This window comes from Cnephaeus nilssonii, assembly GCF_951640355.1.
Source record: "Cnephaeus nilssonii genome assembly, chromosome: 13".
NCBI classification, from domain to species: Eukaryota; Metazoa; Chordata; class Mammalia; order Chiroptera; family Vespertilionidae; genus Cnephaeus; species Cnephaeus nilssonii.
The window spans coordinates 67,862,312-67,887,457 of NC_137084.1; the positions used below are offsets into that span (position 1 = coordinate 67,862,312).

The window sequence follows — 25,146 nt, forward strand, 5'->3', positions numbered from 1 at the left end:
TCAATGCATAGGCATGGAAACATGGAACAGACTGATGAATCTCAGAGGAAAGGGGGGGGGAGGGGAAAGAGATTAATCAAAGATCTTATATGCATACTAGAGGCCCAGTACATGGATCTGTGCACCGGTGGGGGTCCCTCAGCCTGGCCTGCAGGGATTGAGCTGAAAGAGGGCACAGGCCAGGCTGAGGGACCCCACCAGCGTACAAATCCGTGCAACAGGCCTCTAATTTTTGCAATATATACAAATATTGAATCTCTATGGTGTACACTGAAACTGATATATGTCAATTATATCTAAACAATAGGAAAAATAAAGAAAAAGAACATTACAGACCCTAATCCCCTATGAATCCTTAACAAAATGTCAGCAAATAGAATTTAGCTATATAAAAATAATTATACATCATGAAAAGTGGGATTTATTCCAGGTATGCAAGACTGATTCAATATTCAAAAATCAATGTAACAACATATTAACAAAGAAAAACTACATTTGATTAATGCAAAAAAAAAAGCATTTAAAATATTTAATATCCATTCAGGTTAAAACTCACAGAAAAATAGAAACAGGATAACTCCCTCAACTTAATAAAGAACATCTACAAACAACCTGTAGCTAATACACTTAACAGTGATACACTAAATGTTTTCCCTCTAAGATGGGGAGATAGAAAGGATGTCCACTCTCACCATACTAAGTTCTAGCCTATCCAATATGTAAAGGGAAGGAAAGAAAAGACATACAGTCAAAAATAAATACATAAATAAAACTCTCTTTTTCCCTATTTTATGTCATAACTATATGATGATTGTGTAGAAAATCTAGGGAATACACACACACACACACACACAAAAACAACGTAAAAAAGTGAGTTCAGCAAGGTCACAGGATACAAGCATAAAAAAATCAATTATACTTCTATATATCCTCTTACCTAATAAAAGAGGAAAATGCTAATTGACCACACCTTCGCTACGCCCACAGCCAGAGTGAGTATGCAAATTAACCAAAGATGGCGGTTAATTTGCATACGCAGGCGCAGAGCAGAGTGAAGCCTGCTATGAGGGGAAGGGGGGCGGCGGAGGGAGCTACTCGAGTGGTGCTTCAGACAGAAGTGAGGAAGGGCCGGCTCTATGCGGCCCGGAGCGGGGAATGGAGACTTGCTGGCTCTGGGTGGCCGCAAAGCAGGGACTTGCCCGGGCGGCTGGGGAGCGGTGACTTGCCGGCTCCCGGGCGGCTGGGAGTGAAGCCAGGGACCTATTCTTGCACGAATATTGTGCAATGGGCCTCTAGTCTACACTAATAAAAGAGAAACATGCAAATTGACCGTACCTCCGCTATGCCCACCAGCTACGCCCACCAGCCAATCAGGAGCAAGTATGCAAATTAACCCAACCAAGATGGCTGCAGCCACGGAGCGAGCAGGAGGCTTGGGTTTTTCTGGCAATGGAGGAAGCCAAGCTTCCTGCCTGCTCTGGCCGGCCCTGGCCTCCTCTCAAGGCTACAAAGTTTCAATTATAGAAGATAAATAAATCCCAGATACCAGGGCCTCTGCTTGGGTTGCCAGGGGGCCGGCCTGCAAACCACTACAGGCCCCTCGCCCAGGCTGTCCCACACCCCAAGGGAACTCCCACCCAGGGGGTGATCAGGCTGGCAGGCAGAAGCAGTTAGGGGCAATCAGGAAGGCAGGCAGGTGAGGAGTTAGGAGCCAGCAGTCCTGGATTGTGGGAGGGATATCTGACTGCCCGTTTAGGATCGGGCCTAAACAGGCAGTCAGACATCCCTCGAAGGGTACCAGATTGGAGAGGGTGCAGGCTGGGCTGAGGGACACACACCCCTGTGCACGAATTTTGTGCACTGGGCCTCTAGTATATAATAAAGCCCTAATATGCAAATCAACCAAAAGGCAGAACAACCAGTCGCTATGACACACACTGACCCTGGGGGCAAACGCTCAATGCAGGAGCTGCCCCTTGGTGGTCAGTGCACTCCCACAGGGGGAGCGCCACTCGGCCAGTAGCCAGGCTCACGATTGGTGAGCACAGCGGCGATGCCAGGAGCCGCTCCCTCCTCCTTGGCAGGGCTAAGGACCCTGAGGGGGATGTCCGACTGCCGGCTTAGGGGAGCGGGCCTAAGCCAGCAGTCAGACATCTCCATTGGGGTCCTGGACTGTGAGAGGGCATAGACAAGGCTGAGGGATGCCCCCCTCCCCAGTGCACGAATGTCGTGCAACCGGGCCTCTAGTTAGTAATAAACATGTATATGCTGAAATTAAAGAAATACTATTACTTACAATGGCTCAAAATACAAATAAAATATTTAGATGTAATTCTAAGGAAACATGCTCTAAACTACACAAGACTGATGAAAAAAATCAAACACCTAAAACAATAGAACCATATCTATCTTCTATGCATTGCAAGATTCAAATACCATATTTTCCGGCATATAAGACGACCCCCAACTTTTCCCGTTAACCTTTTGCACTCGGATGTCGAGTGTGACTCGACATGGTTAGCATCGGTAGCAGCTCTTTTTATACTCTTTGAATGTATCAATAGTTTGAAATACAAAAAAATCCAAATAAATAAGTTTGTATGAAAAGAAACTCCAGTTTTTTATTCTACTGCCGCGCTTTGTAAAATCTGGGGTATTTAAAAAATTAAATCCCGAGTAGAATAAAGGAATCGAGAAAAAAGCAAGCGAGTGCAAAGGGTTAAAATACAGAGTTTGGGATATACTCGCCATATAAGACTATCCCTCTTCCAATGCACACCAAATAAAAATTAAAAAAAACATCAGATTTGATTTCAATATAGTAATTTTAATTCAAATGCTTATGACATGCAGGTACTTAGCAGGAAAACTGTCACTTATAAACATCAGGCTGTTTGTCATCAAACATGTAAACATAAAACAGTGCAAGTGGATTAAACTTTTCCTAATTCACTCTAAAGCTGAAAGGAAGGATAAGACAATAAACCCATGGGAGCTGCCATGCTGTTTGTTTTCTAAGCTGTCAACCAAACTGGAACTGATGATGATAGGAGGAAGATAACAAACAATAGAGAGAGAGCAACTGCCAGGCAAGTCCCTGGTGAGTTAGCAATGCTGCTTCACTGCAGTCCTCAGGAGCGAGATCTGAGAGGCAGAGAAGGAGGTAGGTAATAGGATACAAGGGCGGGCCAGAAGGGTGAAAAAGGTGTGTTTTTCTGGGCACAGCTCTATTTCTTTTTTCCATACCCTGGGCATCCTGGACGCCTGCAGCTTGCTCCGCCCTTCACTTACACCTTCCCGGTGAGGCGCCCCCTCACCTGTCAGTGGGATCGAGTTAAGTCACTTCTTTCCACAAATCCTGGTGAGTGGATTTTCTTCTACCATACTTGTACAGCGCCGCCCTTGCTGCTTTCATAAGGTCGCCGCATAAGGTGGGGGGGAGCTCAAAAACGGCTGAGGCCGCATCCCCGCCGTATGCTGCGAGCACCAGGCCACACTCCATTCATTTCAATGGAGCCAGACGGAGACCATATGCGGCACAAAAAGGAGCCGGCCGGAAACACTTGCGGTCTCCGTCCTGCTCCATTGAAATAAATGGAGTGCAGCCGTTTTTGAGCTCCCCCCACCGTATGCGGCGACCGCAGATTCTCCAGTCAGGCTCGGAAGTTTCAGCACCCACCATATAAGACGACACCCAGCGTATAAGACGACCCCCGACTTTTGAGAAGATTTTCCTGGGTTAAAAAGTCGTCTTATACACTGGAAAATACGTTAATAAAGATGTCAATTCTCCCCCCAAATTCACATGCAGTTTAACCAAAATCTCAGTAAGATTTCTTTGTAGATATAAAGGAGCTGGAATAGCTGTAACAGTTTTGAAAAAAAGATGAATTGGTATGTGATTTTAAGATTTAGTACACAAGAATATACACTGGAAAAACACAGTCTCCTCAATAAATGCTGGGAAAACTGAAGAGACACATGCAAACCAAACAAACAGCTGGTTTGGCTCAGTGGTCGGCCTGTAGAGTGAAGGATCCCAGGTTTGATTCCAGTCAGATATGTCTCTCTCACATTGATCTTTCTCTCTCTCTGACTCTCCCCTACCTTCCAATCTAAAACCTGAAAAACCATAAAACTCCTAAAAGAAAATGTAGGCAGTCAACTCTTTGACATCATTCTTAGCAATATATATATTTTTGTTAATCCTCACCCGAGGACACTTTTCCATTTATTTTTAGACAGAGTAGAAGGGAGGGGGAGAGACAGAATATGCGATACATTTATATATGTAATACATATATAAAATGGAATATTACTTCACCATTAAGATAAAATTACTGCCATTTGTGACAACATGGATGGATCTTGAGAATATCATACTAAGTGAAAAAGTGATATATAAATCTGAAAGCAACAAATGAACAAGACACAAAAAACAACAACAAAAAGACAGACAACAGTATGGTGATTACCAGAGGGAAACGGAATTGGCGGGGGTGGGGGGTGGGGGGGAGAGGTCAAATATATGGTGACCGGAAAAGATTTAAATTTGGGTGGTAAATACACAATGCCAGACACAGATTATGTATTATAGAATTGTACACTTAAAACCTATATAATTTTATTAACCAATGTCACTCCAATAAATTTAAATCCTCATTCAAATATATTTTTTTCCATTGATTTTTGGATTGAGTGAAAGGAAGAGGGTGGCGGCGGGGGGGGGGGGGGGGGGGGGAAGAGGCGAGAAACACATGGAAGTGAGAGAGACACATCAATTGCTTGCCTCTCACACGTGCCCTAACCAGGGCTGGGGATCGAACCAAATGGTCTCAGGTTCAATTATCAGTCAAGGGCATGTACCTTGGTTCAAAACAGAACTACCATATGACCCAGCAATTCCACTTCTGGGTATTTATCCAAAGAAAACATTTATTTGTTTAAAAGATTTACACAATCCTATGATCACCGCAGCATTATTTACATAGCCAAGGTGTAGAAGCAATCTAGGTGTCCACTGATAACATGGTAAAGAAGAATATGTATATGTATATGTATATATATATAATAAAAAACAAAAGAATGAAATCTTCCTATTTGCAACAACATGGATGGGCCTAGAGGGCATTATACTAAGTAAAGTAAGTCAGACAGTGAAAGAGAAATACTGCATCACTTCACTTATATGTGGAATTTAGAAGACAAAACAAATAAACAAAACTAAACAGAGACTCATGGACACAGAGAACTGATGATGGCTGCCAGAGAAGAGAAGGGGTGAGGAGATAGGTGAAGGAGAGTAAGAGGCACAAAATTCCAGTTATAAAATAAGTAAGTCATGGGGATATAATACATATAGGGAATATATATACACATATACAGCATGGGGAATATAATCAATGATATGGAAATAACTGTACAGTGACAGATGGTTACTAGACTTATGTGGTAATCACATTGTAAAGAATATAAATGTTTATAATCACTATACTGTACACCTAAAACTAATAAAATAATATATGCTAACTATAACAAAAAACAAAACTGAAGTCTCACACCTCTTAAAAAAATTAACTCAAAATGCACCATTAATTTAAATGTAAAATGTAAAAATATAAGCCTCCTAGAAAAAAAATAAGAGAAAATTCTTAGGTTCTGGGGCTCTAGGCAAAGAAATCTTAGACTTGACACCAAAAACACAATCCATAAAAGAAAACTGGTAGGTTGGACTTCACCAAAATTAAGACCATTTGCTCTGCAGAAGTCCTTGTAAGAGGATCAAAACATAAGCTACAGAGCAGGAGAAATTATTTGCAAACCACATATTCAATGAAGGAATTTTATCTTGAATACAGAGAAAACTTTCAAAACTCATCAATAAAAGTTTATCCACAGTCTCTTAGCCTCTAATTCCTGAGATACTGCTAAGTTACTGATTCCTACTTCCTCTACACCTATTCCTTTGTAGCTTATCTATTGAGTTTTAAATCTTTTATATTTTACACTTCTATAAATATACTAGAGGCCCGGTGCATGAAATTCATGCACTCCGGTTGGTGGGGGGAGGAGGGGGTCCCTCAGCCTGGCCTGCACCCTCTCACAGTCCGGGAGCCCTCAGGGGAATGTCCGACTGACGGCTTAGGCCCGCTCCTCCCAGGCATCCTTAGTGCTGCCACCAGCTCAGGACTCTGGGCTGAGTGGCACTCCCCGTATGGGAGCGCACTGACCACCAGGCGGAAGCTCCTGCATCTGCCCCCTGGTATTCAGTGCACATCATAGCAACCGGTTATTTCGCCGTTCAGTCGATTTGCATATTTGCCTTTTATTATATAGGATTATTATATAGGATTTGGTATCCGATCATCTGAGACCATTCCTCTTTTTACTTTAAACACATTAAATGTAGTTATTTTATACTGACATTGTGATAGTTCAAAATACTATTCTTAAAGAGTCTGATTCTGAAGTTTAAGCTGTTTCCCAATATGTTTAGTGATTTTTTTTATTGTTAAATAACCACTAAAGCTTTTTCTGCAGAAATTGAGGCTTGTTTAAAATGAATTCTGGTACAGAATTGGTTCCATTACACCTATGGGAGCACTACTTACCTGGGACAATTCTAAAATACATCTTTACTTGTGTCATAAAAATAATGAATTTCATCCCTAAATCTGAGAGACAAAAAGCTTTTGACTAGGAATTCTCTCAAGTGAAAGCCCTTCATCTCCAACTGTATGCAGAACGAAGCCAAAGTAATCAAGTCTCCCCATCAATTGGGTAGGTTTGGCATCTAAGACCTAATTCCAACACAACTCTGATTGTGCAATTTGTCTCCTATTCCCAAAACCCACGACAGGTTAATAGCCAGACGCTGACTAGGAATAGGTAGACATCCTTAGGGAAAATGCCAGTTCTATAGATCTCTATGTAATCACCATCTCTGGTCATTTATGGCCTGATTATTTTCCTTCATTTATAGTCAAGTACAGGTATATTTTTAAAAAGATGTTTTTATATTTTCCCCAACATGTTAAGTGTTTTACATGAGAAAAGGTCTCTTTGCACATTTAGTCTACTATACTACCAGAAACAGAAATCAAAATTTGTATTAGTTAACCTTTGTGTGGGGCCTAGTTCCTTACATATTAGTGAATGTACAGCAAGTTTCATCCAAAAACAAGAAAAATATTCTTATTTATTGAAAATGTGTATTTCATTAAGTGGTTTCTACTAGTGCAAAAATTATTAAGGAAAAAAAAATTTAATGAAAGCTAAAAATGCAGTTCACTTCTACCAGGATATGCAAAAGAAACAAATTCTCAGACTATTTGCTATTATAACGCTGTTTGAAATTTTTCACATGAAGTCTCTTAGATCTCCAGAGTTATCAGTTGAAAACGTACAGAGGGTATTACTTTTAAGCAACGAGTAACATGTACTCCTTTCCCTGTCATGATCCATCTTAAGTAGGAGTTTCGTTTCTTAAATCTTCATAGCTTCTGGAAGCAGTGCCTTTTCACATTTTTTAGTAATGTGATTCACAGTTTCACACAAAATCTCAAGCATAATCTTATTAGATTTGAAATTCAGGAGGGCGAAAAGATAAAGGACACCTCCCTCCATTTAGAAGTTCTTCCTCTCACTAGCAGCAGCGTTTGAAAATCATTCTCCTAGCACAACATAGGGTCTGGCATACAGAAGCATTCAAAAAGTATTCGTTAAATAAAAATATGAATACCAAAAATAAAACACAAAGTAGATAATATATTTATTTGATTATAGGAAGTTTCAAAATGTCCTATTTAGGGAAAGGTTAGTGAATAACTGTAGTTCAAACAAAATTGTAAAGTTCATTAATAGTAGCTGACAAGCCCTAGCTGGTTTGGCTCAGTGGATAGTGCATTGGCCTGTGGACCAAAGGGTTCCAGGTTCGATTCCAGTCAAGGGCACATGCCCAGGGTTGTGGGCTTGATCCCCAGTGGGGGGTGTGCAGGAGGCAGCCAATCAATGATTCTCTCTCATCAGTGATGTTTCTATCTCTCTCTTCCTCTCCCTTCCTCTCTGAAATCAATAAAAATATATTTTTAAAAAAAAAGTAGCTGACAAGTCACCAAGTAGGTAAGAATCCAAGAAATTACCCTCTTTACCAAATGTTTTATATTCCAGAGGTATACAAGGAAACAGTAATAGTTAGGAAGTGATTACAATAAGCTTAACAGAGATAAAGTGAAGAACAAAGGTTCAAGTCAAAGAGAGTGTAGTTAAAATTCCAAATTCTCCCATGTGGCTTTAGGCAAGTTACTTAACCTTTTTCAGTCTGTTTCCTCATTTTAAATCAGTAACACTAATAGACAATCCACAGATTAAATGAACATATATGTGTTAAATGCCTAACACAGTTCTGGGCACAATATGCTCCTTTTGAGGCAAAAATCATCTATACACGGTGGCTCTCTCTCCAAACTATTTCATACCATTCCTAATGGTATATCTAAATCTTGAGCAGAGAAAGATTCTAATATAATAACTGGCAATTAATGTTTTCTACTTGAAGAGTGAAACGAATAAGAGCATAAACTTCCACATTTGTTATCAATATCACACTGTAAACGAAACTAGCAATACCAGTGAACACACTCAAGCAGTCACTATCACAACCCTTACATTTAATCTAGTCCAAAAACAGACTCACTAGAGTTAATATCAATACCTCATAACTTGGAAAGCTTAGAAAAAATGTTTCCCCTGAACTAAAAAGAAATAATGCATACTTAATTATGTCACGGAAAGCAAAAGGTAGTTTTACAAGATTCAGGGAGTAATAGGACTTAGCCAATTGAGAAAAGATGCTTTGTATACTTGACCTTTGAACAATATGGTTTTGAACTGTGCAGGTCCACTTACATGCAAATTTTTTTCAATAAATATGTTAACCTTTTGCACTCGGATGTCGAGTGTGACTCAACACGGTTAGCATCGGTAGCAGCTCTTTTTGTACTCTTTGAATGTATCAATAATTTGAAATATAAAAAAATCCAAATAAATAAGTTTGTATGAAAAGAAACTCCAGTTTTTTATTCTACTGCCGCGCTTTGTAAAATCTGGGGTATTTAAAAAGTTAAATCCCGAGTAGAATAAAGGAATCGAGAAAAAAAGCAAGTGAGTGCAAAGGGTTAAATATGCATAACATCAGTGTTTTTATACCATGTAAGACAGTACTGATGTAGATACTGATAGATAATTCATCTTGTAAAATAATAACAACCATATGGTATGGAGAAATAAAGTACAGTAATTGTATTTTCTCTTCCTTATAATTTTCATAGCATTTGCTTTTCTCTAGCTTACTTTATTGTAAGAATTATATAATACCAGAAGCCTGGTGCATGAAATTTGTGCACGGAGGGGGGTTGTCCCTCAGCCCAGCCTGTACCCTCTCCAATCTGTGGTCCCTGGGATCGGGCCTAAACGGGCAGTCGGACATCCCTCTCACAATCCAGGACTATTGGCTCCCAACTGCTTGCCTGCCTGCCTTCCTGATTGCCCCTAACCGCTTCTGCCTGCCAGCCTGATCACCCCCTAACCACTCCGCTGCCAGCCTGGTTGATGTTTAACTGCTCCCCTGCCAGCGTGTTTGCCCCCAACTTCCATCCTCTGCCGGCCTGGTCACCCCTAACTGCCCTCTCCTGCAGGGTTGATCACCTCCAACTGCCCTCCCTTGCAAGCCTGGTCCCTCTCAACTGCCCTCCCTTGCAGGCCGGGTGCCTCTCAACTGCCCTCTCCTGCTGGCCATCTTGTAGTGGCCATCTTGTGTCCACATGGGGGCAGGATCTTTGACCACATGGGGGCAGACATATTGTGTGTTGGAGTGATGGTCAATCTGCATATTACTCTTTTATTAGATAGGATAGAGGCCTGGTACAGGGATGGGGGCCAGCTGGTTTGCCCTGAAGGGTGTCCCTGATCAGGGTGGGGGGTTCCCTTGGGGCATGGGGCGGCCTGACCGAGGGGCCTGTGGTGGTTTGCAGGCCAGCCATGCCCCCTGGCAACCCAAGCGGAGGCCCTGGTATCTGGAATTTATTTTCCTTCTACAATTGAAACTTTGTAGCCTGGAGCGGAGCTAACCTGCTGCTCCCTCCGCCGCAGGCAGCCATTTCTGTGGCAGTTAATTCACCTTCTATAATTGAAACTTTGTAGCCTTAAGCGGAGGCTGGGCCCGGACAGGGTGTGCAAAAAGCTTTGCTTCCCCTGTTATCGCCGGCAACCCTGGCTTGCTCTCTCAAACTCCGTTCTGCCACCATTTCTGTTTGAATTTGTTTACCTTCTATAATTGAAACTTTGTAGCTTGAGTGGAGGCTTAGGCCTGCAACAGCTTGCAGAAAGCTTGGCTTGCTCTGTTACCTGGGAAACCTTGCTCTCTGTGGCTGTAGCCATCTTGGTTGGGTTAATTTGCATACTTGCTCTGATTGGCTTTGTGGGCGTGTCAATGGTACAGTCAATTTGCATATTACCTTTTTATTAGGTAGGATAACTGGCAAAATATGTATTAATTGTAAAATATTTATGTTATGAATAATGCTTTCAGTCAAAAAGTAGGCTATTAGTAAAGTAGTTGGAGAGTCAAGTTATACACAGATTTTTTACTGCACAGGGAATGATGCTAACTCCCGTGCTGTTCAAGGGTCAATGGTAGAAAACCCTATTTTCACAGTCAAGTGTGCTTGACTAATTTGAATAGCTTTAAGACTATACAGCAAAGGGTTCTAGGCCAACGGACAGGAAATACTGAGTGAAACAGAAACATCTAATTCAATATTAAGTGCTATATAATTGCTTTAATTTTGTACTAGAGGCCTGGTGCACGAAATTCATGCAGGGTAGTTTAGGCCTGGCCTCCCCGCCTCCTCCTTTCCTTGCTCCCTCAGTGCCCCACCAACTCCGCTGGTCACCTGCCATGTTCCACGCCGCCCCTTGGTGGTTAGCGCACATTATAGTGAGCAATCAAACTCCTGCTCTCCCAGTCGAACTCCCAAGCAGACAATTTGCATATTAGCCTTTTATATATATAGAAGATAGCTGTGAACTGCCTATAAGAAAGATGTGCTAATAAAAAAAAATATGTTCATGCCCTAACTGGTTTGGCTCAGTGGATAGAGTGTCGGCCTGCAGACTCAAGGGTCCCAGATTCAATTCCGGTCAAGGGCATGTACCTTGGTTGCAGGCACATCCCCGGTAGGGGGTGCACAGGAGGCAGCTGATTGATGTTTCTCTCTCATCGATGTTTCTAACTTTCTCTCCCTCTCCCTTCCTCTCTGTAAAAAAAATCAATAAAATATATATTTTTTTAAAAAATATGTTCATGGGTTAGTCAATTTCTATCCTTGGACTCAAGGCCATATGTTGCTAATTATTCAAGAGTATATATTAGAAATACTTTGTGTTACACATTTGTTTTATACAAAGGCAATATAAATCAAGCTATGCAAAAATGAATTAAAAACTCTTTGGTTTAAAAATATAGAATATTCAAAGAAGCAGTATACAAAAAAAAACAATAGGAGTAGTAAAAAAAGCAGTTACAATGCTAAATAAAATGTGTTATAATTAATAAGCCATGTTTCAACTGAAACATTTCAATGAAACAGACTGAGCTATGTAAAAACTAGTTTATGTTCTTTGCATACTCTTTTCTATATATATTTTATCTTTCTCTATAAAGCTAATTAAAGGTGGGAAATAAGCCAAAGCATTTCAAATTCAACATTATTTTAATATGGCACGTTATGACATCTAGATAAATTGCAAAATTTAGTCTTGGTTGTAAAAGTATGATTTAACAAGTTAATAATGGCCTTCTGTTTTTAAAAGAATGCTAACAGATATACAAATGAATGTCCAAATGAAAGTACAGTACGGTAGACTGGTAATGCTGAAATTTAAATTCTAGGTCCTCACTCTGCCACAAATGAACTATTTAAACTTTAGCAAATATTTACCTGAGTCTCAGACTCTTGTTTTCACCTATACCTAATGTAAGTGAGAGGGTTGATTTTATGCTCTACTAGAAGCCCAGTGCACAAAAATTCGTACAGGGGGGTGGGGAGAGTCCCTCAGCCCGGCCTGCCCCCTCTCACAGTCTGGGAGCCTTCAGGGGATGTTCTACTGATAGCTAAGGCCCGCTCCCCTAAGCCAAAGTCTGGCCTCCCTCTGCAAGAGGCAACCAGACCAATCAGGGGAAGGCACTGCCCCATCACCCCGCCGCGACTGCCTGCCCTCAGCCCTCACAGCCGCCGTGGCTTTGTCCGGAAGGAAGTTTGGCTGTCTGGTCTAATTAGCATATTATGCTTTTATTATTATAGATTATTACAGATTCTAGAAATTAGGATTTGGTTCACATGAGCAACGTTTTTTACCTAAATATAATCTGTATATTAATACTGGTTAATGTGTTAATAAAAGCATAATTGGAACAGGAAACCATATGGCTAACAAGTACCCCAGTTTGTGGCTCAAAGGTATTATAAATTAATGATTCCTCTATTTTAGAATGTTGATAATTAGTAACATCTGCATGAACATTAGAAGCATGATATAAAATTACCACATAATTCCTAACTGATTCTGAAACTAAGTCTACTTTACTTTGGAAAGACAAAATCAAATTATTTTTATAAAGAAGCAATTCTATAGCTATGACAGTGTTCCAAAGGCAGCATCCTAATACTACTGTATAATGGCTACAGGCTGTACGGGAGACATACAACATTTCTACTTTTGTTTTTCATGAGATTCATTTGGCAAAAAAGAATTGAGAGTGCTATACAACTCTACCTTCAAATTTCATCTTTAGGTAAAGTATAAAATTGAAGAGGAAAGAGAGGAGGCCTCAGAGCTTAGAACTGCCCAAAGAGCAAACTTCGTACAGATTTCTATATTCGGAGAAGGAAATCTTTTATTGCTCAAACAACCTGTGAGTAAATAACTTTCATCATGGACCTCTAATTCACCCACCAAAAGAGTCAGTGAATTTAAATAGGACTGTACTAAGGTTCTTTAAAAGACAATATGAAAAATGGGGTAACTGTTCATTTTGCCAAACCATAGTATACATTTTGTCAATCCTAAACTGATTATTACAGATCAAACCAATTTGATTACATAATGTGAAACTTTACTCCTGAAAATTGCAAAGCACAAAATATCAATTAAGATCTTCAAATAGCCCATCAAATTTGTTTTTTAAAAAAATATCTTACTGTAATGAAGTCATGCCCTTTAACCATTCTTCCTTGGTAAAAAATCCCATGCTTTCAGCCTCCAATTTCCACGCTAAAACTAACATAATAATCTGGAAAGAACAGAACATAAAGGATAGGGGAAAAGTCAGCATAGAGATAATCATGTCTATATTTATCATGGAGAGCATTTTTATACAACTATTTCCTTCCTTCAAATATTAAAGAGTACAACCTCTGAATTTATTATCTATAAAGAAACTTAGATGGGACCAATTTCTTAAAAGTAAAAAGTTCTAACAGTTTCTGAAGGTAGAATCACCCTCACTCTATTACAAATGGCATTTGTATCAAGAAAGAGAACTTGGGCCCAATTTAAATTGATTAAAAATATCCTAAGTAAAAATTTACAATAAACATGAAGAAACAAAATCTTCACATAAGATTAAGGTGTCCAAATTTTTAGAAATTTATGAATATGCTATACCCCACTTATATTCCATTCTACTTAGAAATAAAACATACATTTTCAGGTTCAACACCAATGTCTTCACAAAATTTTTCCATTCCTTCTGGCCCTACAACTTCATCAGGACCTTCAAAGACAAAAATAATTTATATATTTTATTGTTATAATTTAATATCAACATAAAACATAAGCCATTATTCTAAAGGTATCTATGAATATACCATAACATTTTTGGAAATAAATGATTTTGAATTTTGACATATCTTTGATAAAGTAGTATAAACATTTGCTATAGAATATTTTAAATTTTTGAAATGCTCTTAAAATACATTACAAAATTAAAAAATTAAAAATGAAGCAGCATCAATATCAATCACTATAACTTGAATCTATCCATTTAAAAAATATTCACTGGGAGCTCTAAAGAAAACTATTGTGCATAGATATAAAGTAACATAAGAAGGTTTAAGCTTCTTACTCTACTAGAATGTGCCAGTACCAATCCACAATTTAAGACAATCAGAAGAGAATGTCTGTTTAGTTACTAAAACAGAAGATCATTCACTATCCTTTTGAAATATTCCAAAATAAAATTTAACACTTTAATAAAAAGATATACATATTATAAAAATACGACTTAAGGGGATTACTACATTCCAACTCCAGAATATTTTCTTATCATCTTGGTTCTTGAATAGACAGTAAAGCACTAGTTATGTAAAAACAAAAGTTTAATCCTTCAATTAGTTTGTTTATCATTTGTTCAAAAATTACGATACGTTTCTTATTTTTCTACCTTAGCAACACTAAATGTAAGTCAATACACCAATTCCCATATTTTCTCATGTTATCAGATTCCCAAAATATAATAAAAAGATACTGTATGACTGATTAACTTATATGTGGACTATACATTAAAAAAAAACAAACACACACCAGACAGACCAAAAAAAACACAAACTCATACAGAGAACAAATTGGTGGTTGCCAAAGGTAGGCAAAATGGGTGAAAGTAGTCCAAGGCACAAACTTCCAGTTATAAAATAAGCCCTGGGATGTAATGTACAACATAGTGACTATAGTTAATATTACTGTATTGTATACTTGAAAGTCACTAAAAGTGTAGATCTAAAAGTTCTCACCGCAAACAAATTTTTTGGTAACTATGTGGTGATAGATGTTAACGACTTATTTTGATAATTATTTTGCAAAATATACATATATTCAATCATTATGTTGTACCTGAAAGTAATGTTATATCTCAACTTTAAAAGGCTAAAACAATATGAAATATGATAGAAATATGTTTACCACACTTGACTTTTGAAAATATAGTCTTGCCAATACACGCTTGCTGTTTTAGATGAGATCCATGATGCTAAGATGATGTGATCTTAATTAAAACACTTGCAAATTTTTTGGTCTAAATTTTTTTTGCTGCACAGCCCTAGCTGGTTTGGCTCAGCAGAGAGAGCGTTGGCTTGCTAACTGATGGATCCTGGGTTCAATTCTGGTCAAGGGCACATACCTCGGTTGCAGGATCCCTGGTTGGGGGCAGGCAGGAGGCAACCAATCGATGTGTCTCTCTCATACCGGTGTTTCTCTCTGTCTTTCCCTCTCCCTTCCACTCCCTCTAAAAATCAACAGGAAAAGTATCCTCAGGTGAGGATTTTAATAAAAGTAATGCACTTATTTATGCAGTAAGGTGTTAAAAGATGAAGAGGGTGACAATTATAGGAAACTTTCACTTCCTAATATCTACCTGGGGGATTTTTTTAACAAGATGTGTTAAGTAATTTAAAAAGCACACATCCTATATAATAAAAGGCAAAATTGCAAATTTACCGAACCGTGGAATGACCCATCACTATGAGGCGCACTGACCACCAGGGAGCAGACGCTCAACATAGGAGCTGCCCACTGGTGGTCAGTGCGCTCCCACAGGGGGAGCGCTGCTCAGCCAGAAACCAGGTTCACAGCTGGCAAGCGCACTGGCAGTGGCAGGAGCCTCTCCTGCCTCCACAGCAGCACTAAGGATGTCTGACTGATGGCTTAGGCCTGCTCCCTGAGGGCCTAAGCCATCAGTCAGACATCCCCTGAGGGCTCCCGGTCTGCAAGAGAGCTGAGGGACCCTCCTCCCCACTGAGTGTACAAATTTCATGCACTGGGCCTCTAGTATACAATAAAGCTATTAAAAATATATCTGGCCCTAGCCAGTGGTTCGAGTATCAGACCTTGGACTAAAGGGTTGCAGATTCAATTCTCTCGGTTGCAGGCTTGATCCCTGGCTCAATGGGGACATGTGCGAGAGGCAACCAATTGATGTCTCTCTCTCATAATCAATGTTTTTCTCTCTCTCTCTCTCCCTTCCACTCTAACAATCAATGAAAAAAATATCGTTGGGTGAAGATTAACAAAAATGTGACTCAGTGATTGAGCATCGAACTATGAACCAGGAGGTCGCAGTTGGATTCCTGGTCAGGACACATGCCCGGGTTGTAGGCTCAATCCCTAGTAGGGGGCATGCAGGAGGTAGCCGACCAGTGATCCTCTCTATCATTGACGTTTTTATCTCTTTATATGTATAGTTTTCAATATAAACATATATTTAAAGACTAGAGACGCGATGCACAAAATTTGTGCAAGAGTAGGCATTCCTTCCCCTGGCTGCCAGCATCGGCTTCCCTCTGGCACCCGGGACCTGGGCTTCCCTCACAGCCCAGCTTTGTCCAGAAGGTCGTCCGGAAGGATGTCCAGTCTAATTAGCATATTATGCTTTTATTATTATAGACATATATGTCTGAATGTACATCCTTATATGTGGTTTGAAAGTAAACATGAGATAAAAAATGTAATAGAAGAAAACAAAGGTATTTTTAAGGCATGATAGGAATATATTCTAAATTTTTCTATGCAGCAAGAAAGCTGACTTGCTCTTGAAGCTGCTATCATTAGTAACTAGAAGAGACAGCTGAAGAGTTTGTCAAAAAATAAAAGTTACAGTTAAAAAATATAGTCTCTCTAGATACTGTGCAATTAGTGATTAAAACTCTATTAAAATCAAGTTAAATTGTTATACCAATATATATAAGACCTTTCTGCAAATGTATAAGGCTTTCCCAAAGTAATACAAATAGTAACAAGATCTAAATCTAAAATAAGGTCTATACCCAGATTCTTTTCCCAGATTGCATAATGTTAATTATTCTTCTTAAAACATACTCTTCCAATAAAACTATTCCCAAGGAGCTGAATTTAACTAACTTTTAAACAAAAACCAGATTTCTAATCAAATTTAAAAGCTATGGAAATGAACCAGTTAGATACTTTACTAGGATTATGTAATCCTATCCCTAATTTTGATTCTTTGTAAGACTTTAAACATGTCTTTCCTTCCCATGCCTTTTGTTTTGTAACAGGCCCAGTATATTACTGAATCCTTGCTAATTTAAATATCAGTCAAGCTGAGAGGTCTTGTGAAAGGGCAAAACCATCAGGCTTATCGAATATAATGTATTGATATTATGTTAATAAAATTACTGGTGAAATATTTTAACAACCATAAAGAAATGTTTCTGGCTATGTATGTAGATATAAAACCATGTCAGCCACAGCAGATCAGGAAAAACACTATGCTAAATGAATGGCACAGCATCTTCTACATGAGCTACATAGGAGCTATATTGGTAATTTTGGAACTGTATTGCAAACATACAACCAGTAAATCTGATGCTCTAATACTATTACTCTTTTAATAATAACTAACATTTTGAATTCTAAATATGTACCAGTTACTGGACTAAGAGCTTTACATGTGTTACCTCAATAGGCAATTATTGTTTCTATTTTAATAAGCAACACTCCTATTTTATGATGGAATAGTAACTGTTTATTGGACTAATAACTGGTTCCTCCTTGTCAATTGGTTCTCTGCCCATTGTAACCTCTAGAGAGGCCTTTCCTAATCACTCTATTTGAAAATCCAAAGTTCCTACTTTCTATCCCTGAACCTCACCATATTATCTTTATAACCTTCCAAAATCTGTATCTTGCCTACTTACCTATTTACTGTCTGACTTCCCACTAGAAGGCAAGTCCCCCAAGGACAAGGGCCTATCTTTACTTGTTCACTAATACATTCCCAGCACTTAGAGAGGGCCTGATACACAAGTGCTCAAAAAATATTTATTGAATGAATCATTCCATGAATGACAGAAGATAAGTTAACCTCAAGTGTACTTACTAATATTTTCTTTGCAATAGGAAAATTAGTTGCCACAAATATATTTAAAAAACAAACATGAGATAGTAGTAGTTAAAAGCACAGGATCTACAATCAAAATGACCTAGGTTTGCATTTTGGCTCATCATTACATGATCTTAAGCAAATTACTTAATCTAAGCATCAGTTTTCTCATCAATAAAACAGGGCTAACACTGCGTATTTAACAAAATGGTCACTAGGAAAAGCTACATAATTAGCATAGTTTTTAAAATAAAGATAGCATTATGCTATTACAAAAATGCTAGTATAGGAAATAAATGTTTAACTAATTAGAGTCTTGTGCTACCAGGAAAGTCCCTACAAGAGGTAAAACAAGCAAGCATGAAAGAAAAAAATTATCAAATAATTTTATAATATCTAGTAACCTTTATAAGTAAAATGAGTGACCTTTTGATTCTATATCATGCATAATAAAATGGCATTGTGAATAATGGGTCAACATTTTAAATGGAGGTCAGTAATAAAATGAATTTCCTTCATTTAATTTGGGTTAGTGGTTGTCTTGGGATGCCAGTAATAGCAGTTTTTCTGGTCTAGAAAGAATCTGTTCTGTTTCTAAACAACTTTTAAATTATGCTTTTGAGATCACTTAGCTGATCCCAAGAGTGAAGTTATTGTCCCCCACCCTCAGCCTAAACCTATATCTCAAGTTCAGAGTTCACTTGAAGCCTTAACTTGATTACACTACATATAATACAATGACTGCATATACACTGTTTTATTTTAAACAAACACTCTGAGAATGATAATGATAAAAGAGGGGGGGGGCAGGGAGGCAGGTAAGAGAAAGAAAAAAGGGGGGAGGGGCGCTTTAAAACCAGTAATTTCAAGACGAAAAAATTCTAATGGGAAAAAATTTTCATATATACTTATAAAGAAGTTAGAATAGCCCAGCTGATATGGCTCAGTGGTTGAGGGTTGACCTATGAATCAGGTCACGGTTCGATACCCAGTCAGGGCACATGCTTGAGTTGCAGTCTCCATTCCTAGTAGCTGGCATGCAGGAGGCAGCTGATCAGTGATTCTCTCTCATCATTGATGTTTCTATCTCTCTCCCTCTCCCTTCCTCTCTGAAATCAATAAAAAATGTATTTTTTTTTAAATAAGTAGTAATAAATGGGAAACAAGTGTTGTTTTTTATATATTTGCTTAACTCTTCAGCTTCATCCCTGGCTTTGACTTTCACGCCACCCTAGGCCAAAAGCTTTATATCTACCACTACAAGATTTGGTTTGAATTAGCTTCCTCAAGAAGCCTTCCCTGATATTTCAAGGCTGGGTTACATATTCCTCCTATAAAATTTCACAGTGCATCTTCCTAATATGACATTTATCACACTATATTAATATCTTTCTGTTTATTTTTATTCATTTTTGCATCTTTCCTAGAAGTTAGTGGCTAAATAGCAATTATTAAAGGGTGTGTTGTGCAATGATATGTCTGAGTTTTAAATCTTTTACTATGTCTCTCAGAAGTTTCAGAAAATGTCAGTCTCTGGTTCAGAAAAATTTCAAGAGAATATTGAAAAGCAAAACAAAAACTATGTATAATATAAAATGTTTTATTACATACTTTGTTTTCCAGAATATCAACTCTATTTTTGCTAATGGATGTAAACCAGTAAGTAAATCTGTCTGTTTACAAATTGTATTTATAGAAAATGAGTTTCACCTCTCTCACTAAATATATAATGAAGTATATATTTAAAGACATAGCCTGAAATTCTTAGCCTACCCACAATCCTCAGTTTTGACCCTGATCCCAGCACACAGCACTAACACACAGCAGGCCTGAAATAAATAGTTTGTTAAATGAATGAACACCCCCAAAAAAAGTTTTAAAGCATGTGACTGATATCTTCTTATATTAATTTCATTACCTGCATACTCATAAAACCAAGCCAGGCACTTCTTGCTTGAAAAATGTTCCTCTCCACTTATTAGTCTAGCAGGGGGTTGGGATCTGCAATAGCTTAGAAAACACACAAATGCCTAAGAATTTTATAGTCTCAACTTGTAGTGAAAAGCTAAGTTCAATACCAACTATGTCAATTCAAACTAAACAAAGTTTTTTGTTTTTTTTACAGCTGGTGTAATGGGGAAAAAATAGAGTTAAGTATTTGCAATTTGATACAGTAATCTATACATAAAAATGTATGGCTAACAAAACCCAAATGCTACTTTGCTCACTATCAAATTCCAAAAATATCAACAAAAACTAATTCCCCAGATTTCAAGAGGTTCAACCTAATGGTCTCAATGCAGGACTAGTAGTTGGAAAGTATTAATCTTTATAATGATTCTTCTGAATTGCATGGAAACCATATTTTTGTATAATGGTTATACATTTGAAAACAAAATCTTACAAAGTATATTTTGATAGTTAATTTGTCAATATTTCAAAATAAAACTATATATTTAGAGTTGTTTATCATCTACCAAGTTTAAGTAGATATTTAAAGATAAAAGACGATTTAGAACCTAAGGATATAATTAAATTCTACAGATTAAAAAACAACCACCAAAAAAACCCATAAGGATAACATTAATACAAATAATTAGGCCAAAGCTATTTAATCTGATTTTTTTCTTTTTCCATAAAGTCATTTAAGGTTAGTAAGTTCATAAATGGCCTCTAGGATATAATGAACTTCAGAGAACCTTTTCTTGAGGAGGTCAAATAGTTATACTACCACAACGACATAGAAATGCTGTAATTTCTGCAACTGAGTAATGTAAAATAAGGGTACCATATTTAAGAGTTTAAGTTGATAGAGCAAAGTATCACTTGAGTTATAATGACTGCTTAGCTTTTTTAAGTAGTTACTTTAAATCACTTTGATACATTATATACTTAAGGTACCTACGAGTTAAGAGTAACAGGACTACTAGTAATTTGCATGTTCCATAAAAACTGAGCTAGTGGAGTAACCATGTCAAATTCTAGTATGAGTTACCAAGAGGTATAAAAAAAATCATCTTTCACAGTAATAGCCCAAGAAATATAATTAGGCTCTGTTTTCCCAAACAGCTTAATGAAGGAAAAAAAACTGAACCAATCAGAAAAAGATGCGGACTAAATAAGTTACCTACCTCATATTTTAAGCATAACTAAGTTCTATTATCATCTCTCGCCTTTATAATGCTGGCTACAGTCTTCTTTTAATGGTAGCATCTGAAGTTGTCATATCAAGTGCCAACCACAGATACAATCAGACACTCCATAAGAATTAAAAACCCCACTCCTCACACCTAAATGGCAATAATATTTTGCATTATATAATGTTGCGATGATGCCTCAATGACATGTTACAATGGGATCAAAGAGCTACAACTACAGCTCTGCTTTGTTTTCTTTTTCTTCAAGAGGATAGAGTACAATAGCTCTCAATTATTAATATTTATATTGGGAGCGAACAGCATCCTGGATGCTAGAAAACAAAACGCATGCAGGGGCTTCCCAATTTGGCACACAGGGACTTGGCGCAGGTGGAGGCACTATACTTCCGGAAAAGGGGGCTTCTGCTATTAAACGGCCTCCAGCTGGGGTCCTCCGGGTTAGACCACTAAATCTGGAGGCCAATGGCAACATGCCTTCTTATTCCCATGGCAGTTGGCAGGTCAAGATTATTCCTGTTTTGCTCCTTTCCTCACTCTACAAAGAAATTCTAGACGTGACCCTGCCGCGGATCTGTTTGGAAAGAAGGTGGAGGAGGGGTTAAGACCGTAGGGGTCAGAGAAAGAGCGCAATTTACGTGCGCACTCGTTTCCCCACCCTCCGGGGCACGTAGACTGCCGCGGGGCGACTCCGCCGGTCCCTCCACAGGCGCGGAGCACACGCACCGAACATGAGGCGGGTCCGGCGCCTCCCACGAAGATTTATCGGGGTGGAGAGGGGGCGCCTCTCCGCAGCTCGAGCCTGGGGGACCCGACCCGCCTCCTTCTCCTCTGGCCGTCCAGCAGAGGAGGAAAGACTGAAGGGTGGGGGGAGGTGGTACCTGGAGATTTTACACTTTTTGAGGCCTCCGTCTTCCGCTACTGCCGCTGCCACGCCAGAGGATTTTCTCTTCTTCTTCACCGGCATCTTCCGCCCTCCCCGGCAGGGCGGGCAGGGGAGCCGGGGGAGGGGGTCGCTGTCCGCTGAAGGCTCCTCAGTGCTGGCCCCCGGTTCCCAGAAGCAGCAGCAAGCGTAGTAGCAAAGTCTCCAGCCCGCACCGCAGCTTCCCAGCCCGGCCGCTGGCCGCTCCCCCGTCTCCTCCCGGTCTTCCTCCGCCTGGGGCAGCGGGTCACTTCTCACCGGTGGGCACTGCGGCTCGGTCACTCCGGGAAGGGAGAGCGCGGACTGCGCGGCACCACCACCAGTCACAGACTGAGAGCAAGAGGCTCACTCTGACCCGGATGCGCCTCGCCGAGGGCCGGAAGTGACGCAACGCAGAGCTGGTCCCCGGGAGGGGCGTAGCTCTGGTTGCAACGCGGTAGCGGCTTCTCAGGCTGAATGACGCCAAGGACCGGCCCGGAGGGGAGCGATCCGGCTTTGTGGGCCCTTTGACCGCCTTGGTGGTCCAGGGACTTCCATCCCCCCTAATGCTGGTAAGTCACCTCCAAGAAATGTTTTATGAAACCACTGATACTTTGGCCTTAAAAATAATGTGGTAAAGTAAATCAAATTTCACTTCTGAGCTCTTCCATTCGGTAACCTCACGTTCATTTTTACTTCTTAAATGCACATTTTCTTTTTGGGCTGGCTGGCCATCAGCCGCCCACTTTCAGACCCCTTCATTGTCCCTCACCTCTTTGCCTTGTTAAAACTTAGCTTTACCATTTCTCACCTGTCAGATAAGAAACAGTAGGAAGTCGCTGACCTAGGAAAGAGGAATTTGGAGAGCATTTCTAAGGAGTCTTCCCTCAAACTTTTAATGACTCCACCTTAAGTGAAAATATTGTTTATAAATAAAGGTTGTTGCATATAAAGATTATATAATAAAAAGTCGCTTTAGTCAATATATATGTAAAATAAGTTAACATCTGTAAACCAAAGTGAGATTATAGAGAAAGTGTCTTTAAATTCAGTAACAGCCCATGTGGTTCTAGTGAGATGACTTCCACCTGGACACTCTCATTTGGACAATCAGAATATCCTGTTTCCTTAGTGCCATTAATTGGTTCAGAAGGACATATGATCCAAACCAGGCCGATCAGTGCCAATGACATGAAACTGAACCATCAGGAATCAATTTATTTCCTATGGACTTGAACCTGAGAGGATGCAAGAATAAGCCAAAACTCAGAAAAGGCCAGAATCAAGTAGAAAAACAAAAGAACAAAAACAAATGATTTTATGGTATAGGGCCTGAGTCCATGATATGCCCTGAAAATATCAGTTACAGGAGCCATTAAAACTCACCGTTTTGCTTATGCAGTTCTGTTACTTACAACCAAAAGAAGGTTGTTCCGAATGCTACTGTAATCCTTCAACTCAATTAAAAATGCATGAGACCAAAACTTCAAATCTGAATAAAATCAAGTTTCTAAAAAAAAATATATATATATATACCATCTGTAGGTAGGGACAATGGAACATGTTAATACTCAATGCAATCAGCAAGATCTAACCTGTCAGAAATTCTACAAGAAAAATGACCCAGATTCTGCAACAAGGTATTATTGAGAAGGAAATTTTCAAGGACAATTAATCATTTTCCATATTTGAATCTTGAGTTAAAATTTTTATTAATAGTATGACATTTATAGGACAATTGGAAATTTGAAAACTAGCTGAATATTTGATGAAATTCTAGAACAAGCAAAACTTAACCTATAGGGCAGTATATCAGTAATGCTTGGGGACTGGGATAGGGTAGTGATAGAGGGAAAAGACTAACTGTAAAGAGGCAAAGGGAACTATATTGGTTAATAGACATTCTTTGTCTTATTGAGGTAGTGGTATATATACTTGTCAAAGCTCATTGAACTGTACAACTAAAAATATATGCCCTTACTATATGAATATTATTCCTCAATAAGTTGATATAAAAAGTGCAAGTAGCCCAGCCATTGTGGCACAGTGGCTGAGTGTTGACCCAGGAACCAAGAGGTCACAGGGTCAATTCCCGGTCAGGGCACATGCCCAGGTTGTGGGCTCAATCCCCAGTAGGGGGTGCGCAGGAAGCAGCTGATCGATGATTCTCTCTTATCAGTTTTTCTATCTTCAAATTTCCAATCCTCCTATATAATAAAACTTAATATGCAAATTGACCAAATGGCAGAATGACTGGTCGCTATGATGCGCACTGACCACCAAGGGGCAGATGCTCAAGGCAGGAGCTGTTTGGGGGCAGCCAGCGGGCAGCACCAGGCCACCAGCCAAGGTGGGTGCCAGTGGGGGCCACCGATCGCCCCGCCTGCTGGTCGCCCCACAGATCAGCCCTGATCACCAACCAGGCCTAGGGACCCTATCCTATATATTGGGAACAGTCTCTTAGATTTAAAAATTAAAACCTGGCAAGGCTACTCTAACACTGAAAAAAACAGGATGATGCAGTGATGACATGCATGGACTCTGGCTTGCACATTTTTGTGGTCAGTCCTGATTCTGACACTTAGAACTGTGTGACAAAGCCAATTACTTAACTTCTCTCTGCTTCAGTTTTTCCACCCATAAGATGGGGAAAATGGTACTACTGCCTCAGAAGGGTCATGTTATGTACTACTTTTTATAATCAGGGCAAAAAAATGTAGCTGCCCATACAACAGCAAGATGCCTTTCACCTGTAGGAAAAGTATGGTTACTGGTTCATGCAGCGTCCTGGATTGCAAGAGGGATGTCCGACTGCCGGTTGTTGGATATCCCCCTAGAGGTCCCGGATTGCGAGAGGGTGCAGGCCGGGCTGAGGGATCACCCCCCCACCCCTGTGCAAGAATTTCGGGCATCGGGCCTAGAGTTGTCCTATAAATGTCATACTATTCAATGTTCCTCTCCCTTTAAAATTCAATAAAAATTTATTTTTACAGAGCAAACAAAAATACCCCAAATAATGACACTATTAGACATTAACACAGCTTATTTCAAGAAGTGAGCTATAAAAACTAAATATCCCTTTTCATGAATAGAAAAAAGAAGTGGAATAAAAATCTAAATGATGAAGACAAAGACCT

The 25,146-nt window shown here is 39.3% G+C and overlaps 1 protein-coding gene across 4 annotated transcripts in view; it reads right to left on the reverse strand.

Annotated features, from left to right (window-relative positions):
- DCUN1D5 (defective in cullin neddylation 1 domain containing 5) overlaps positions 1–25,109 on the reverse strand; it is a 37,031-nt gene extending 11,922 nt beyond the window's left edge. The window contains exons 1-4 of one of the 4 annotated variants that reach the window (XM_079787153.1): positions 21,990–25,109; positions 19,872–19,963; positions 13,764–13,834; positions 13,260–13,351 (exon numbers count right to left, since the gene is read on the reverse strand). In XM_079787153.1, coding sequence (XP_079643279.1) covers positions 13,260–13,351; positions 13,764–13,834; positions 19,872–19,963; positions 21,990–22,075 — 341 coding nt within the window. In that variant the 5' untranslated portion in view covers positions 22,076–25,109. Of the gene's footprint in view, positions 1–13,259; positions 13,352–13,763; positions 13,835–19,871; positions 19,964–21,989 lie in introns of those variants that run through there. The other 3 variants (XM_079787154.1, XM_079787155.1, XM_079787156.1) reach the window with 3 other exon arrangements.
- Positions 25,110–25,146: the final 37 nt, after the last annotated feature.